The following is a 15470-nucleotide window of genomic DNA, read 5'->3' as shown; positions in this document are numbered from 1 at the left end:
AATACATTTTATAAAGATCTTAAGAAGATTTTGTTAGAAAGAAATATCCATTTCTATTGCAAATAAAATGAAATTAAAAAATCTTATCCAACTTTGTGTATTTCAAGCAATTTTTCAAATAAGATTTTTCTTCAAAATTATTTTGCATGTACAATATATTATAGTTTCTTTAAAAAAATATTTTTTGTTGTTCTTAACAATATCTCAAAATATTTCTTCTCTATTATGTAAGTCCGATTTAATTTGATTTCCATATACATTTCGAACTTAAAAATAAAATTAAAAGTTATGTAAAATAGTTTGTTACATAATAATGTTCTCAAAATAAAATTTGTTACAAAATTTATAGTAATAACAATATAAGCCACTTAAATATAGGCATTATAGAGTTATGTAATACATTTAAATTACATTAATTTAGTGATAAATTTTGTTATATAAACTAAAATGTTTTAATATATGAAGAAAAAACCTGCACGGATACGCGGATCAAGATGTTTAAAGAAGAAATACATGTTTTTCATTAAAGGAAATGCAAGGAAGTTAATTGGTGAGGCGTGCAGACTTTGATAAGCTTTCATTAGACAGTCATTTGTTTCCTTTTCTTTCCTTTTTGAAAAACAGATCTATATTTTTTTCCTCTATTTTGCTAGTCGCTAGCTTTGAATGTTGATGGTGGTGAGGGGTACGCTTTTTCCGTCTAACTCCGAGCTCCTTTCTCGTGATTTCAAGATGAATATGTGTATATCTTCTTCTTGATGGTGCATGCTTCAGTCTGTTGGGGTCCGGAGGTGATGGCTCTTTTGCGGTGCTATAAGGATGGTGCAAAGCTTTTTGTTTCTTCATGGGCTTTCCTTAATTCAGTTATATCTCCGGCTCTCTATGGATGTTTGATGTGGTTGTCGTCGGTCTTAGTGTGGCAATACGCTTGTTGGTCTTGTTTTCGGGGTGGTGTGGTTGTTTGTTGTGGCATTTGCTAGATCTATTTGGCACTATCGAGTTATAAGATCATATTTTGGAAGACGACGTGGGTACTTGAACGAAATGATGTCAGTGGTTGCTGTACGTGATGGTCTTAAGACTGAATTTGTTCTCTTTCTTTCTTCTGACTCCTTGTTTCTTTATGTGTACTCCTTGTATTGCTTCGTCGGTGGTCTTCCTCTCACTCTCTTGGTAGAGTTATTATCTACCTCAGATCGAAGTTTTGGTTTGATGTATGTCGTTTGCTTTTTCCGGCGTGGTAGCACTTCCACTCTGTGGTTATGGTCGGTGCGGCGTTAAGTTTATGGTGGGTTTTTCCTTTATTTCTGTTTTTCTTATGCTGGATCGGTTTTGTTTTTCTTTATGGTGGGTTTTGTTTATGGTGGGTTTTTCCTTTATTTTTGTTTTAAATGTAGTCTATAAGTCCAAACATTTAAATATAGAAACCCGCTTCTAAAAAGATAAAAAAGAGGAGGCAAAAACAAGCTTCATATCATTTAAATTCATTCTAGTATATTGTAATTTGGAAAGTCGTTTAGAAAGTCGTTAACGCTCATCTATCTTATCTATCTTATTAAAAGTAGAAGTATTGAGCTTATATTATTAAAAAAATTAGAAATCTATTACATGGAGTATTAAAAAATAATGAGTTTATGTTACTTGATATACATGTTCAAATCAAAATAATAATTTAAAATTGATTTATATCAAAAATTTATTAAAATATGCATATATTCAAAAATTGAATTTTACTAACATATTTTCCAATAACCATTACAAAAATTTTGTCAATATATATATAAAAAAAATACAATACAAAGCCCAATTTCAAACACCAACTTAAATGATAACACATATTTTTGTAACCTATGATGACACGTATAAGATATATAATTGTAGGGGTGGGCGTTCGTTTTCGGCTTTGCTTGGGATTTTGTGTTCGGTTCAGAACTTTGATGATTCGGTTCGGATTTGGATAACCAATTTAAATTATTTTAAAAAATTTTAAATTTATTATATGCTTTAATTTTTTAAAAATCTATAAATAATAGACTATATTACATATAAATTTGAATAACACATGTCAGAAGTTCTCCGGATGCAACCAATTTTTACATGATGTAATGAATTGAGTTTAATATTCCAAATGGGGCTAAAAACTGTGCTCTAAAAATCTACTCCCACCGTTTCGAATTAGATGTCGTTTTAGAGCAAAATTTTCGTTTCAAAATTAGTGTCATTTTATGATTTCAATGCAAAATTTATTGACTTTTTATTCTAATCTATTTTTCTATTGGTTGAAATATGGTTAGTTGTATTGGTAATGATGTTTGGTTAGGTGTATTGGTAATGATGTATTTATCTAGCAAATAGATAAACTTAAATGTTTTATTAATCTGTGTGTCCAAGTTCTAGAACGACAAGTAAAATGAAACGGAGGGAGTACGTTGAATCTTAGTGGTCATACCCAAATGAACTCAGCCTTCTTTGGAATTAAATGACCATTTGTTACTAACCTTTGAGCTCTGCCTCAAAAATATATTTGAACATATTACTAGCAAAAGGGAAAGAAGTGAGTTCAAATAAGATCGATAACGATAATGATTATTAAACTTTTAATTTAAAGCTCGAAACAAAAATACAATACATAAAAGTTCGAATGAACTCAGAAGACGATTATCAGAGTTGATTTTAAAATCTAGAAGAAAGAAAAAAGCGTAAAAAGTACTAGACAGAAGGTTGAATTTACTTCACAAAGTACAAACAACAAAGAGATTTGTCTTTGTATTCTCCCAGTAGATCCGAGAGCTTTTCTACTCTTCAGAAGTCATCTTAGCCTTCTTAACTAAAATAAAACAAGGAAGGTTTTACTTTGTTAGTTACCAATAAACAAGAAACAGGAATCAAGAACCAAAATTATGTACCAGGGAAAGGACAGCGATGACGACGACGAGGGTGGACGGTGTATATTCTCCGCGCACTAACAAGCTTAACAATTATTTGGTGTTCTCCAATGTAGCTCCCATCAAGACCCAACACCTTTTCTTCCGCACATTCTCCATAAACATAAACGGCAGCTGCACCTATGCTGTAAAAAAAAAAAAAAAAAAACAAAGTCCTCTTAAGTTTAGTATTTGCTTTGTTTTAATAGAAGGGAGGAAGAATTAAGCCATGCACACAAAAAAAGAATTAAGCCAGCCATTTCTTTCTCAAAAAAAAAAAAAGAATTAAGCCATGCACACACACCGCTTGTGAATCCGGATTTCGGTGACCTCTCCACATGAAGAGAAATGTGTAGTCAACACTTTCTTGATATCAGTCTTACTAAGACTAGTGTCATATCCTTGAACTGCTACCACAGGGCAGCTACAATAATATCGATATATATATATATATATATGTATATATGTTATCCAGACATCTTCAAAGAAAGAGAATACCAAAATATTAAAATTATTTGTGTTACCAGTCTGCATCTTTCGGAAACGGATGAGGATCAGCAATGACATTCCATCCTCCCATGTCACGTCCACTAAGCTGCAACGCCTTGTCCACTGCGCCTTCTCCGCGAAAATAAACAAAACCAAAACTGTGAAACAATTAAAAAAAAACAAACGTTAGCATATTGCATATATAAACTTGAGTTGAGATACTGGAGGAAGTAGTCTCACATACCTTCTGAGAGTATTATTCGCGAGTACGCCGATGTAAACATCAGTGATCTCTCCACATGAAGAGAAAAGTTTCCTCAACGAGCTTTCCACGTCATCATGGGACAACTGAGTGTTATATCCCTTCACGAGAATCCTCCCAATGTAGCTGCAATAAATTGATTGCACGACATGTGATTATTGTTGCCAACGAGATAAGAATCAACAATCTTTACAGACCCAAAGCTTAGCAAATTCTTACCTGTTTTTTGGTCTGGTTTTCTTGGTCTCACTTTCGTTCAATGTCAGCAGACTCATCCCCTACGTGTAGGTATAAAAAAGATCTAATCAGAAACCATCCCTCCGAAAAGAAACAGAGGTTAAAAGATATGAAGAATATTACTTTGGTCGCGGATCCCTCCATTGGAACAAGTTGGGAAGATCGGGATGATAGGTTTTCGAGTAGCGGCGATATTTTTTTATATTAGTGTTTCAAAAAAAAAAAGGTTCTCTTCTATTTGGAAGAAGGTAGGTATATATTATTGATTTTTTTATGTTTTAAAAGGCTTTTGGTATGACCTAGCTTTATATATATTTTCTGGGCCGTAAATTTATGTCGGGCCTTGACTAAGTCCATGTAGCCTTAGGAATTGACAAAGTTGATTTTGATACCACGTTTACAGGTACCCTTTCTAATGGTATATCAGGTGTGGATTTGATTGACTACAGCCAGACTGAACTGAGCGTATCTGCTCCAACCGTACGGCAAACTAGCAGCATCAGCAACATCCAAGTACATGGACAGATGGTCGACATTGTTCCCTTTCGGGAAAATTAATATGCGCCTGCACAATCAAAAATCCAAATGGTGTCGACAAATCAAAATGCATATTAGAAAATGGCAACAAGCAATTTTACCCTGAACCTATGTTTTATCCTAACAAAAAAAATGTAATTTGACTAAATTACCGAAAAGATCAACTGATTATAAATAATATTAGAACTAGTAATGTTTGTAGATTTTTAAACTTTAGACAATAAATCAAAAATCCAATTCTTATCTCTTCTGTAAATCGGGCCTTGGCAAAATTTTGAATGGGTATCATTAAATTAGATTAGCTTATGATGTTTTTGTATATTCTCCTGTTTGGATCTGAAATATTTTTGTATTGATTAGATCAAACGTGTTAGATATGCATTATATATTATACACGGTGAAAACTATTAACTTGACATTAGAGCAAATGCAAGAGTTCTCAAGTGAGTATCTCACACAATTTTAATAGAGAACCATTGCAATAGATGTGATTTTATACTTGACAATGGTTACATTTTATAAGCTGTAAATGATTTTTGGTATATTTCCCAGTGAATGGCATCACTGCCTTAGCCACAGTGAATACTTCATATGAGTTTCATAAGGGATGGTTCATCATGTGGCAAATGATACCAAAAAAAATCGTAGATCGAACTCGTTGGTGGCGGCCATAATCAGTTTGCAGCCGGGAGTGATGGAAAAATTCATTGGCGCTGATGCTAGAAAACGTACTCTACTCTGCATGTAAATTTATATTTCGTAAAAAAATATTTATTTAATATACAAAACTATGATATTTTTATGAAAATACTTACATGAATTCCTAAACATTTAAAATCAACTTGTATCAATGTGAAAATACAATTTTCCTTTGTCAATGTTTAGCATAATAGAATCTAAAATGTTACTCATTCTGTATACAAAAGATTGATGTTTAATGTTGTTCACACATATTAAAAATTAAACATTTACTTTTATCTATTATTTTTTCATTTTAACTTTTAGTGATTTAAAATCTTATTTGATTTTCAATAATATTCAACCACTTACATTTTTACATTTTAATTTATGTTCTAATTTTAAAGCAAAATGTAGTAACTAAAGATAGAACATTCATCTTTTGTATACAAAAGGAGTATTACGTAATTAATCTTGTGCATAAAATTCTTGAAGAACTTGTAATTATACTTATATGAAAGATTTGAAGCATATAACTAATACATTTACTTTAAAAAACTAATCCATTTACTGAAAGCTGATTACTTATTAATTTTCTTTGGACAATAAAAAAGGGTGTTTGATTTGACAATATATTTTGGGAGCTGATTTCATAGATTTCTATTGAGATTTTTTTTTTTCCGTAATCATTTGCTAACAATGACCTTGTATATCATGCATTCATTGAAATGAAACTAAAAGGCTGAAACATGGAAGAGAGATTAAGATTTGAAATAGTTGATCCAAACTTTATACAAGTATTAGACTTTAATGATAAACAGTGTGTAATTGGTCACTTTTCTTGTTACATACATCATTCTAAACAATAATACCTTGCATCGTAATGAAAAGTTACACATATTTATCTTTTTTAAATAACGATATATACACTAAAACTAAGTATTTATTGTCGTATTCATGTATAATGCCGTAATTTTTGTATTTTCTATTTTGATGTTTGGTTATGATTTAGAGTTACAAATTTCACAACATAAATCTGGTTATCAAAAAAAGAACTAACCAGTCTAATAGAAATATTTTCTAGTAATACATTATCTCAACAACTATGCGAAACACTGTATTTCCAGATAACAAAATTCTTTTAAATTTTTTTTTTATGATCGGCCGCTAGGCTAGACATATACTTTTATTTTTATCGACCAATTTTGATTAGTGGCTTGTTAGTTGTTTGTCATTATTAGTTTTTAATACTTGAATTCTATGTAAATTGTACATATATAGTACATATCGGTTACACACAGTTATAGAAGTGACTAAGAAACCTGGTGACATTATTCTTGACGAGAATCCTTCTCTCACAAAGGATATTTGAGATTGTGAACGAGAATTCAACAAGTCCAAGCATGTGTATTTAGTTCTCTACAATGTTGCATGTTCCATGCTATTATTGTTCCAGGATAAAGATAAGAAATTTCTTGCCTGCGAGAATGTACCATTCAAGACGCAATTTATTGACATGATTGCTCTTATGAGATACAACTCTTGGCGTATCAAGGATCATAGTCGTCTTCAGACTTTCTCTCTCAAGCAATTGCATGACATTTGTTATGCAATTGCCCTTACAAGGCATGGTGAGGCGTTTTTCAAGAAGATTGGTAAACTATCTAGGGAATCTTACATGTCCATTCAAGATGTGTCCAACAAAGCACTTGATGATCGTTTGGTTCATAGAGATTGGACTCTTTCTGAGCTTGAGCCGTTGGTCAAGATCCTGCAGCGGGAAGATTACATCCTCGACAAAGAATGTCCCCTTACCTATTCCCGTGAGAGAAAGGCTTCAGAATCTGATGGAGATTCTAATGACTCTGATGGAACTATTGAATATGTATGACATTATCTGTACTTAAACTATTATTTTGTTTGCCATTCTGATGTAATGTTTTTTCAGGATCATCCCAAATTGATAAAGCAACAAATGACAGTTTTGACAGCAGGTATAGATGTTGAACGAGCATACATGCAAGAGAAAATTTTGGATGCGCTTGAGGAGGGACCACTCACATGTTCTGTTTTCATGTTCCCTTCATACAAATTCGTCAGGAAAGATGTAATACTATGTACCTTCTTATTTTGTGATCTGTTCTGATTCTTTTGGTGATATTTATTAACTTTGTAGTTGGTTTTTGAGCCCACTGCGGATGGGAAATTAGCCTTTGAAAAGGATAATGGATGTGAATTAGATCTTCATACGATGCTTTTAACAGGTTTATACTGTCATATTTTCCAATTATTTTTTTTTTACTTTCTTGTAGAAAAATTTACCATTGTATTCATTTCATTCTAGGTGATGGAGTTGATAGGAAAGGGAAACACTACCTGGAATTCCAGTATAGCCTAGATGATATTAAAAATGGAGATAGAGGTGTTCTCAGGTTTGCTGTTGAACCTAACACAGTTGCTGAGTGTGTAATCTTCAAGGTACTTGGTCAATTATTCTTTTTACTGCTTAGATTCCCTTCCTCATAATTGATTGAAACGAATGTGTAGGACTACTACGATCACGATAAGGATTTTGATTGAGAAGAGAAGAGAAGATAAGAATTGGTAATTCCCTCAGGTGGTTGACAAGCATGATGGCGTCGTGATAGCATGCAGTTCCAGATACATTTTTTCTTTTATTTGACTGCTCAAATTGCATTAATGTTTCTTTTTTAAAATGGATTATTTTGTTTCTTAACTTCTATTGAGAACCTACAACATCAATTCAATAATCTTCAAACTTCATAGTTATACTCTCAATGGATTCTTATATATTTTGTTGTATGGATTAGTTAGTTACGAATTGTATCGTATGAAGTGTTGCAGATTTTCTGAATGTACGGAATTAAAGGCTAACAAAGAATTTCCTTTGTAGGATGCTTATAAGCTTGCTGATTGGCCTTCATATGAGGAGTTGAAGATGTTGCACAAGGATGAAAACTTTCGTGCTTGCGAGAATGTCCCATTCAGGACACAACTTCTTGATAGGATTTCTCTAATGAGTTATAATTCATAGAGAATCAGGGATCCAAGTCGGTTGCAAACCTGTGCCCTCAAACAATTGCGTGATATCTGTTACACAATTGCTTTGACAAGGCAAGCTGAAGCTTTTTTCAAGCAGAGAGGTGATTTGGGAAGGGAATAACACCTCTTATTCAGGACGTCCTCAACAAAGCAGTTGACTGTGGTTTGGTCATAAGAGCTATTATGAAAAAATAAAGCATAAGTATATTTAATTTTTAATTAAAGTAAAAAATAAACCAATTGATTGAAAATAATATCAGAACTAGTAAGGTTTGTGATTTTTTATCTTTTAGTCAATAAATCAAAAATTCAGTTCTTATCTCCTCCCTAAATTAGGATTTGAAAAACTATAGTGTATAACATTAAACTAAATTAGTTTATAATGTTTTGTAATTTTTTTTGTTTGCATATGGAATATATTTTTTGTTAATTAGATCGTAATTAAAATTACATATCTCTTATGTTTTACAATAATGATATATACACTAAAATAGAGGCTTTATATTTGCTTTTTATTCATGTGTAATGTTGTCAGATTTATATTTTCTATTTTGTCGTTTCATTGTGGTCCAAAATTATGTTTGAGAGGAAAACATGATTACAAATATAAATTTGGTTTCGAAGAAACAATAATAAATATAATATGAATATTTACAAGTGATAAATTATCTAAAAAATTATGCAAAATATTACATTTTTATATAAATAGGTTTTAAATTAAAAAAAAAATTGTGTGATCCAACACCATCATACACATCCGTTTTGTTGACCAAGTTGGGTTAGTGGCTTACAAGTTACTGTCATAATTTTATTTTATTTTTGATATTTGGATTTTATGTAGAACTGTACTTCTATAGTGCAGATTGATATGACTTTGAAATCCCAAATCAACATATCTTTCAATCTCTCAAGCTCCCAATAACACATGTAACTGTATCAATTTTTCCATTCATAGACCAGATACTGTTTCATAGTTGGGCTTTGAATTCAATATGCGAACGGATTGACCTAGAGATTTGTATAGTTGTTTAACTTATTATTTCCTTGAATTTCAGAATTTCTTAGGTGATGTCGATATTGGAGATCGTGGTTCATACGATTTGTTGTTCAACCTACCAATGTAACCGAGTGTGTTTTCTTCAAGGTATCTTTATTATATTTATTTCCTTTATTTGTTGCTTATCTCTTATTCCGTCAATGAATCGATTCTGATATAACTGATTGAATCTTTCAGGACTCTCGCGATCTCCTTTTTGCGTTCTTAAAGTGTAGAATGTAAAAAGAAGAAAAGAAACCTGACTTGAAGTGTAGAATGTAAGAGTCAAGATATCCTGCTGAAGGTGGTATCGTTATGGGTAAAAGTCAAAAAGCTGGAAGGCAGAGAGGCTGTTGTTTGGCTTGTTGAGTACAAAAAGAAGTGTAAACTCGTTTTGTCAGCAGTTGTTCCTCCTGTTCAGGTGCTTACACTTCGCCGGATGGAAGCGTTTCGAGTTGCAGAAGTGAATGCTGAATCAGGAGAAATCTTCCCCGATGAGACACCACTTTCAATGACTGAGAAGAGATTCAACGAGGCCAAATTTGTCCATTCCGTTATCTACAGTGTTGCTGATGACATGAAGATGAATTTGAAGGTAAAACTCAATATTAGTTATATCTGATTTCGGAAAATGGTTATTAAGAGAAACAATTTCGTTTGTAAGATGCTTATAAGCTTGCTGATTGGCCTTCATATGAGGAGTTGAAGATGTTGCACAAGGATGAAAACTTTTGTGCTTGTGAGAATGTCCCATTCAGGACACAGCTTGTTGATATCTAATGAGGTACAATTCATGGAGAATCAGGGATCCAAGTCGGCTGCAAACCTGTGCCCTCAAGCAATTGCATGATATTTGTTACGCAATTGCTCTGACAATGCAATCTGAAGCTTTTTTCAAGCAGATAGTTGATTTGGGAAGGTGATATAAGCACAGAAACCACACCTGAACCAGGAGCCAACCGGATGCACCATTCAGCCAACCGAAGGACCAACCAGAATATGTGTTTAGTCAAAACAGCGTATCTCACCAACCAGGAGGAATTTTGCAATGAACCCAATTTTCATGCATTCTAAACTAAACAAGGAGCCAGGAACAATTGGAAACGTCGTTAAAGCTACTCGGACCAGAAAGATATGAATTTTCCAAACCGGAGGTTCCCCAGTCCGTCTATCTGCGAGTATCCGAGTTTAAAAGTTGTTTCAAACCCAATTAAGAAGTGTTCCGACCAAAAACAGCTCATGGATTTCAATATGGATCTCTTATCTTTCCAACAAGCCAATAATCAGGAGAAAAGTCAACGGAAATATGAAGTTATGGCCCAATGTCCAAAAACGGCCAAACCAGCTCTACACTTACCTAAGTTGGAAGATCCGGGTTTGTATTTTGTTTTTCCTTTCATTGGCAGTTGCAAATACAGTCTCTGATTTTATTGGCTGCTCCAAATGGACTCACATTTTTGAAAGAAATGGACTATTTTGTTACCAACTTCTATGATTCTACATAGTTTGTATAAAGAAAGTTGCAAAACAAAATACTTGAACATATTCCTCCATATCAGGGACCCAATAGTGTCTGCAGACAAGGGGAATGAAGACAAGACAATAAAAAAGCAAAAGGGCAAGATGCAAGTTCAGACAGGTCGCTACTCATAATGATCAATTCAGGTTGGCACTAAACATGTGAATATTAAAAGATCGGCAAACTTTGAAGTTTCATATTTGATTATGCGAATGAGAACATGCAACATCTTCGGAAAGTGATATTGATACAGCAACAACTACAGGATTACAAATTGATTTGTTTCCCCGCTGTGATGAGTGAAGACATACAATAATTACAATGTTTTCTTATATGTTGTGTTTTATGGAAGATTAATTCAATAAAAAATGGATTGTAGCGTATGAAGTGTGAGAGAATATCTACTGATTTAATATTTCTCCAGTGTTGCAGATTTTCTTAATGTACATAAAGATTAAATTCCAGCAAAGTATTTGGGTTCTCTGTCTAATAAATGAAAGAATCAGCTTCCCTCTAAAAGAAGAAGCAGAAGAAAAAACAGAGAAAATAAGAGTAATGAAATTAGCTTTGCCGTAAGGCAAAGTCGCAGCATCAGCAACATCTAAGTACATGGACAAATGGTCGACATTGTTCCCTTTCGGGAAAATTAATATGCGCCTGCACAAGCAAATCCAAATGGTGTCGACCAATCAAAATGCATATTGGACAAACAAGAAATTACAGTGCAACTAGGTTGTATACTAATTACCATTTGTATCCTCCAACGACAAATACTTCAGAGTAATGCTTCCTGGTGTTCTGCCTAGAAAAGTTTGGGACAGTCCACGTGAATTTCAGAGTGGGAGGATCCTCAGCTGGCTGCTGGTTCTCCACAGTACTCACAGCAGCCTCAGTTTCCGAAACTACAAATGCATCAAACAGTTGGTGGAATATATAAGCACCAGGAAGAATCACAAAACCCTAGAAGCTATATATCATCCATTTCATCACATCAAAGATCAAAGAATACGAGAAATTTCATCAGCGAATCAAATTGAATCAAGCCTAAAAAAGTCCTACCCTCCATGGGCTGAGCAGTGCCGTCAACCAAATCTGAATGCGGCACAAGCATCTCCTCATCCTCCTGCTGCTGCGAAACATGAACAAACCTCCATGAATAAGACTTCTCCCCCAATCTCGCCGTACGGTGATCAGAACAACAAAAATAGAAACTACAATCACTAAACTAACACACCAGTCGCACCACCTGCAACGACGATTCAATCGCTTCAAATTCAAATCAAACCCTAAGGGATCAGCTAACCAAACAATCAGAAGCAGATTCAGAGCAGATGCATAACGAAGCCACGACGGGAAACATCAAATTAAGCAGAAACAGAGAGAGAGAGTGATGAATCGGAGATTACATCACCGGGAGGCGGAGTCATTATAGTCATTGGCCGGAGAATTGACGGTGGGATCGAGAGACCGACGAACGGTGAAAAAATCAAAGAGACGCCAAAGTCACTGGAGAGAGAGATTATACAATCGCTCTTACTCTTTCGCTGGGCTTCGATAATTTAAGGGGTAATATTGTAATTTCGCGAAGCTCCCTCCGTACTCAGATTTATATTTTCTCCGAGGTTGGGTCCTTTCTAACGCGACAGACCAGTGAGAAAGTGACACGTAAAAGCCTTAGGATGCTGCTGCTGTCATACAAAACTCTCGACGTGGCTGCTTGGATGATTAGTCCGATTATATTTCACCTGAGGACTTCTAATTTTTGGTCTCTCACTCTCTGTGTTGTTTTCTTTGTTGATAAAGGTTGATTTTTTTTTTATTTTGGGATTATTCTATAAGATTTTTCTCATTATGTGTTGTATATTCTCCATAAGTATTCTTTTATCTCTATAATTTTTGTATTTTATTTTTGCCATAACCTAGTTTACTGAATAAACTAATTGGGAAAAATTAGTTATGAAATAATAAAACATAAGGAAGTTTAATTTTTAACAAAAAAAATAATTTGACTAAATTACCGAAAAGATCAACTGATTATAAATAATATTAGAACTAGTAATGTTTGTGGATTTTAAAACTTTAGACAATAAATCAAATATCAAATTCTTATCTCTTCTGTAAATCGGGCCTTGGAAAAATTTTGAATTTGGGTATCATTAAATTAGATTAGCTTATGATGTTTTTGTATATTCTCCTGTTTGCATCTGAAATATTTTTGTATTGATTAGATCAAACGTGTTAGATTTGCATTATATATTATACACGGTGAAAACTATTAACTTGACATTAGAGCAAATGCAAGAGTTCCCAAGTGAGTATCTCACACAATTTTAATAGAGAACCCTTGCAATAGATGTATTTTATACTTGACGACGGTTACATTTTATAAGCTGTAAATGATTTTTGGTATATTTCCCAGTGAATGACATCACTGCCTTAGCCAGAGTGAAAACTTCATATGAGTTTCATAAGGGACGGTTCATCATGTGGCAAATGATACAAAAAAAATCGTAGATCGAACTCGTTGGTGGCGGCCATAATCAGTTTGCAGCCGGGAGTGATGGAAAAATTCATTGGCGCTGATGCTAGAAAACGTACTCTACTCTGCATGTAAATTTATATTTCGTAAAAAATATTTATTTAATATACAAAACTATGATATTTTTATGAAAATAGACTTACATGAATTCCTAAAAATTTAAAATCAACTTGTATCAGGGTGAAAATATAGTTTTCCTTTGTCAATGTTTAGCATAATGGAATCTAAAATGTTACTCATTCTATATACAAAAGATTGATCTTTAAAGTTGTTCATTGTGGTCCAAAATTATGTTTGAGAGAAAAACATGATACAAATCTTACAAATATAAATTTGGTTTCGGAGAAACAATAATAAATATAATATGAATATTTACGATTGATAAATTATCTCAAAAATTATTCAAAATACTACATTTTTAAATAAATAGGTTTTAAATTAAAAATATTGTATGATCCGCTGTTAAGCTAGACGCACCAACATACACATCTGTTTTGTCGACCAAGTTGGATTAGTAGCTTACTAGTTACTGTCATAATTTTATTTTATTTTTGATATTTGGATTTTATGTAGAACTGTACATCTATATTGCAGATTGATATGACTTTGAAACCCCAAATCAACATATCTTTCGATCTCTCAAGCTCCCAATCTCACATGTACCTCTATCATTTTTTCTTTTACAATTTTTCCATTCATAGATCAGTTACCGTTTCATAGTTGGGCTTGGAATTTCAGTATGCAAAACGGATTGACCTAGAGTTTTGTATAGTTGTTTTGCCTATTATTTCCTTGAATTTCAGAATTCCTTAGGTGATGTCGATGTTGGAGATCGTGGTTTCATACGATTTGTTGTTCAACCTACCAATGTAACCAAGTGTGGTTTCTTCATAGTATCATTACTATATTTATTTTCATTATTGCAACTTTTCTTTGTCCAAGTAATTTATTGAATCAATTAATATTTGTAGAATTACTACAATCGCGATGGCTAAGAAGAGAAGATTTGGTAGCTAGCATGCTTCAAGAGCTTGACAATTGCACGACAAAGATTTAGTAGATACACATATTGAATCAAATATGTGTAGCATTATTACAATCACGATGAAGATTTTGATGATTGAGAAGAGAAGACGTTCATTAGCCGTTGACAATCTTAATGCTCATAATTACCATGGCTTTGGTTTTGTTTTTACTTTCATTGGCAATTGCAAATATAGTCTATGCTTTTATTGGCTGCTCCAAATGCCCTCACATTTCTGAATGAAATGGACTATTTTGTTACGGAGTTCTATGATTCTACATAGTTTGTATAAAGAAAGTTGCATAATAAAAAACACTTAAACATGTTCATCCATATCAGGGAGCCAATAGTGTTTGCAGACCAGGGGAATCAAGACAAGACAATAAAAAAGCAAAGGGCAAGATGCAAGTTCAAACAGGTCGGTCCTCATAATGATCAATTCAGGTTGGCACTAAACATGTGAATATTAAAAGATCGGCAAACTTTGAAGTTTCATATTTGATTGTGCGAATGAGAACATGCAACATCTTCGGAAAGTGATATTGATACAACAACAACTACGGGATTGACAAATTGATTTGTTTCACCGATGTGGTGAGTGAAGACATACAATAATCACAATGTTTTCTTATATGTTGTGTTTTATGGAAGATCAATTCAATAAAAAATGGATTGTAGCCTATGAAGTGTGTGAGAGTATCTACTGATTTAATATTTCTCAATGTTGCAGATTTTCTGAATGTACATAAAGATTAAATTCCAACAAAGTATTTGGGTTCTCTGTCTAATAAATGAAATTAGATTTTTTCATTTGATTTCAATTTCGTGCTCATCTTTTCTCCATCTCATTGACTCTCTTAAAACATCTCTAAGGTCCTAATTTGTAAACCTAGTCCTTCTTTAAAAGAAATCAAATTGGAGTTGTACTACTAGAGTTTATAACAGGGCAAAGAGCAGAAGGAGCATCTGGAGAGTAGTTGACATAGTGAAGCAGGTAAGGAGGAAGATAAACCTGACAAATGGATCTGCCCAAGTTCTTGACCAAAAGACATTGTCCAACTATTGACAATCAGACATGCTGACCTTAGATATTGCTCTCCAGTTTCAAGTTTAAACATATTGATAATTTGGATAGTTTTTATGAATATTTCCTCTCAAAAGT

The 15470-nt window shown here is 33.2% G+C and overlaps 3 protein-coding genes across 9 annotated transcripts in view; all 3 read right to left on the bottom strand.

The window, feature by feature from the left end:
* The window catches only part of LOC106318289 (ubiquitin carboxyl-terminal hydrolase 12-like), a 20952-nt gene extending 8684 nt beyond the window's left edge, over window positions 1–12268 (bottom strand). Inside the window, exon 1 of one of the 2 annotated variants that reach the window (XM_013756195.1) lies at window positions 12239–12268. The gene's annotated coding sequence lies outside the window, so the exon portion shown is untranslated. The remainder of the gene's footprint in view (window positions 1–12238) is intronic. The other variant, XM_013756196.1, reaches the window with a different exon arrangement.
* Window positions 2608–4139, bottom strand: LOC106318291 (nucleolin 2-like). Of its 3 annotated transcripts, none has more exons than XM_013756198.1 (7): window positions 4036–4139; window positions 3895–3953; window positions 3658–3801; window positions 3449–3571; window positions 3229–3348; window positions 2907–3070; window positions 2608–2827 (listed from the first exon to the last, which is right to left on the bottom strand). In XM_013756198.1, the coding sequence occupies exons 1-7, from the start codon at window positions 4054–4056 to the stop codon at window positions 2796–2798; spliced, it is 663 nt and encodes a 220-aa protein (XP_013611652.1). In that variant the 5' UTR covers window positions 4057–4139; the 3' UTR covers window positions 2608–2795. The 3 variants fall into 3 exon arrangements, with proteins under 3 accessions (XP_013611652.1, XP_013611654.1, XP_013611653.1); XM_013756199.1 differs by having other exon boundaries at window positions 2615–2822; XM_013756200.1 differs by lacking the exon at window positions 3229–3348.
* Window positions 11134–12303, bottom strand: LOC106318293 (ubiquitin carboxyl-terminal hydrolase 12-like). 4 transcript variants are annotated; one of them, XM_013756201.1, is made up of 5 exons: window positions 12152–12303; window positions 11980–11991; window positions 11805–11874; window positions 11494–11647; window positions 11134–11402 (listed from the first exon to the last, which is right to left on the bottom strand). In XM_013756201.1, exons 1-5 carry the CDS (start codon window positions 12179–12181, stop codon window positions 11147–11149), a joined length of 522 nt encoding a protein of 173 aa, XP_013611655.1. In that variant the 5' UTR covers window positions 12182–12303; the 3' UTR covers window positions 11134–11146. The 4 variants fall into 4 exon arrangements, with proteins under 4 accessions (XP_013611655.1, XP_013611656.1, XP_013611657.1 ...); XM_013756202.1 differs by having other exon boundaries at window positions 11805–11871; XM_013756203.1 differs by lacking the exon at window positions 11980–11991.
* Between the last annotated feature and the right edge of the window lie 3167 nt (window positions 12304–15470).

This window comes from Brassica oleracea, chromosome C9, assembly GCF_000695525.1.
Source record: "Brassica oleracea var. oleracea cultivar TO1000 chromosome C9, BOL, whole genome shotgun sequence".
NCBI lineage: Eukaryota > Viridiplantae > Streptophyta > Magnoliopsida > Brassicales > Brassicaceae > Brassica > Brassica oleracea.
Note: the sequence above shows the minus strand (reverse complement) of the source record. Positions and strands in the feature narration are given on the sequence as shown.

Bases quoted from the DNA above. Each gene is read 5' to 3' on its own strand.
- LOC106318293 (XM_013756201.1), bottom strand. From the start codon at position 12,181: ATGACTATAATGACTCCGCCTCCCGGTGAT. The intron at 11,648-11,804 runs GTAGGACTTTTT...ATGCATTTGTAG, and splicing joins CACTGCTCAGCCCATGGAGG to TTTCGGAAACTGAGGCTGCT. The intron at 11,403-11,493 runs GTAATTAGTATA...TTGCTTGTGCAG, and splicing joins GTCGTTGGAGGATACAAATG to GCGCATATTAATTTTCCCGA.
- LOC106318291 (XM_013756198.1), bottom strand. From the start codon at position 4,056: ATGGAGGGATCCGCGACCAAA. The intron at 3,071-3,228 runs GTGTGTGTGCAT...TTTTTTTTACAG, and splicing joins GAAATCCGGATTCACAAGCG to CATAGGTGCAGCTGCCGTTT. The intron at 2,828-2,906 runs GTACATAATTTT...GTTTTATTTTAG, and splicing joins TCATCGCTGTCCTTTCCCTG to TTAAGAAGGCTAAGATGACT.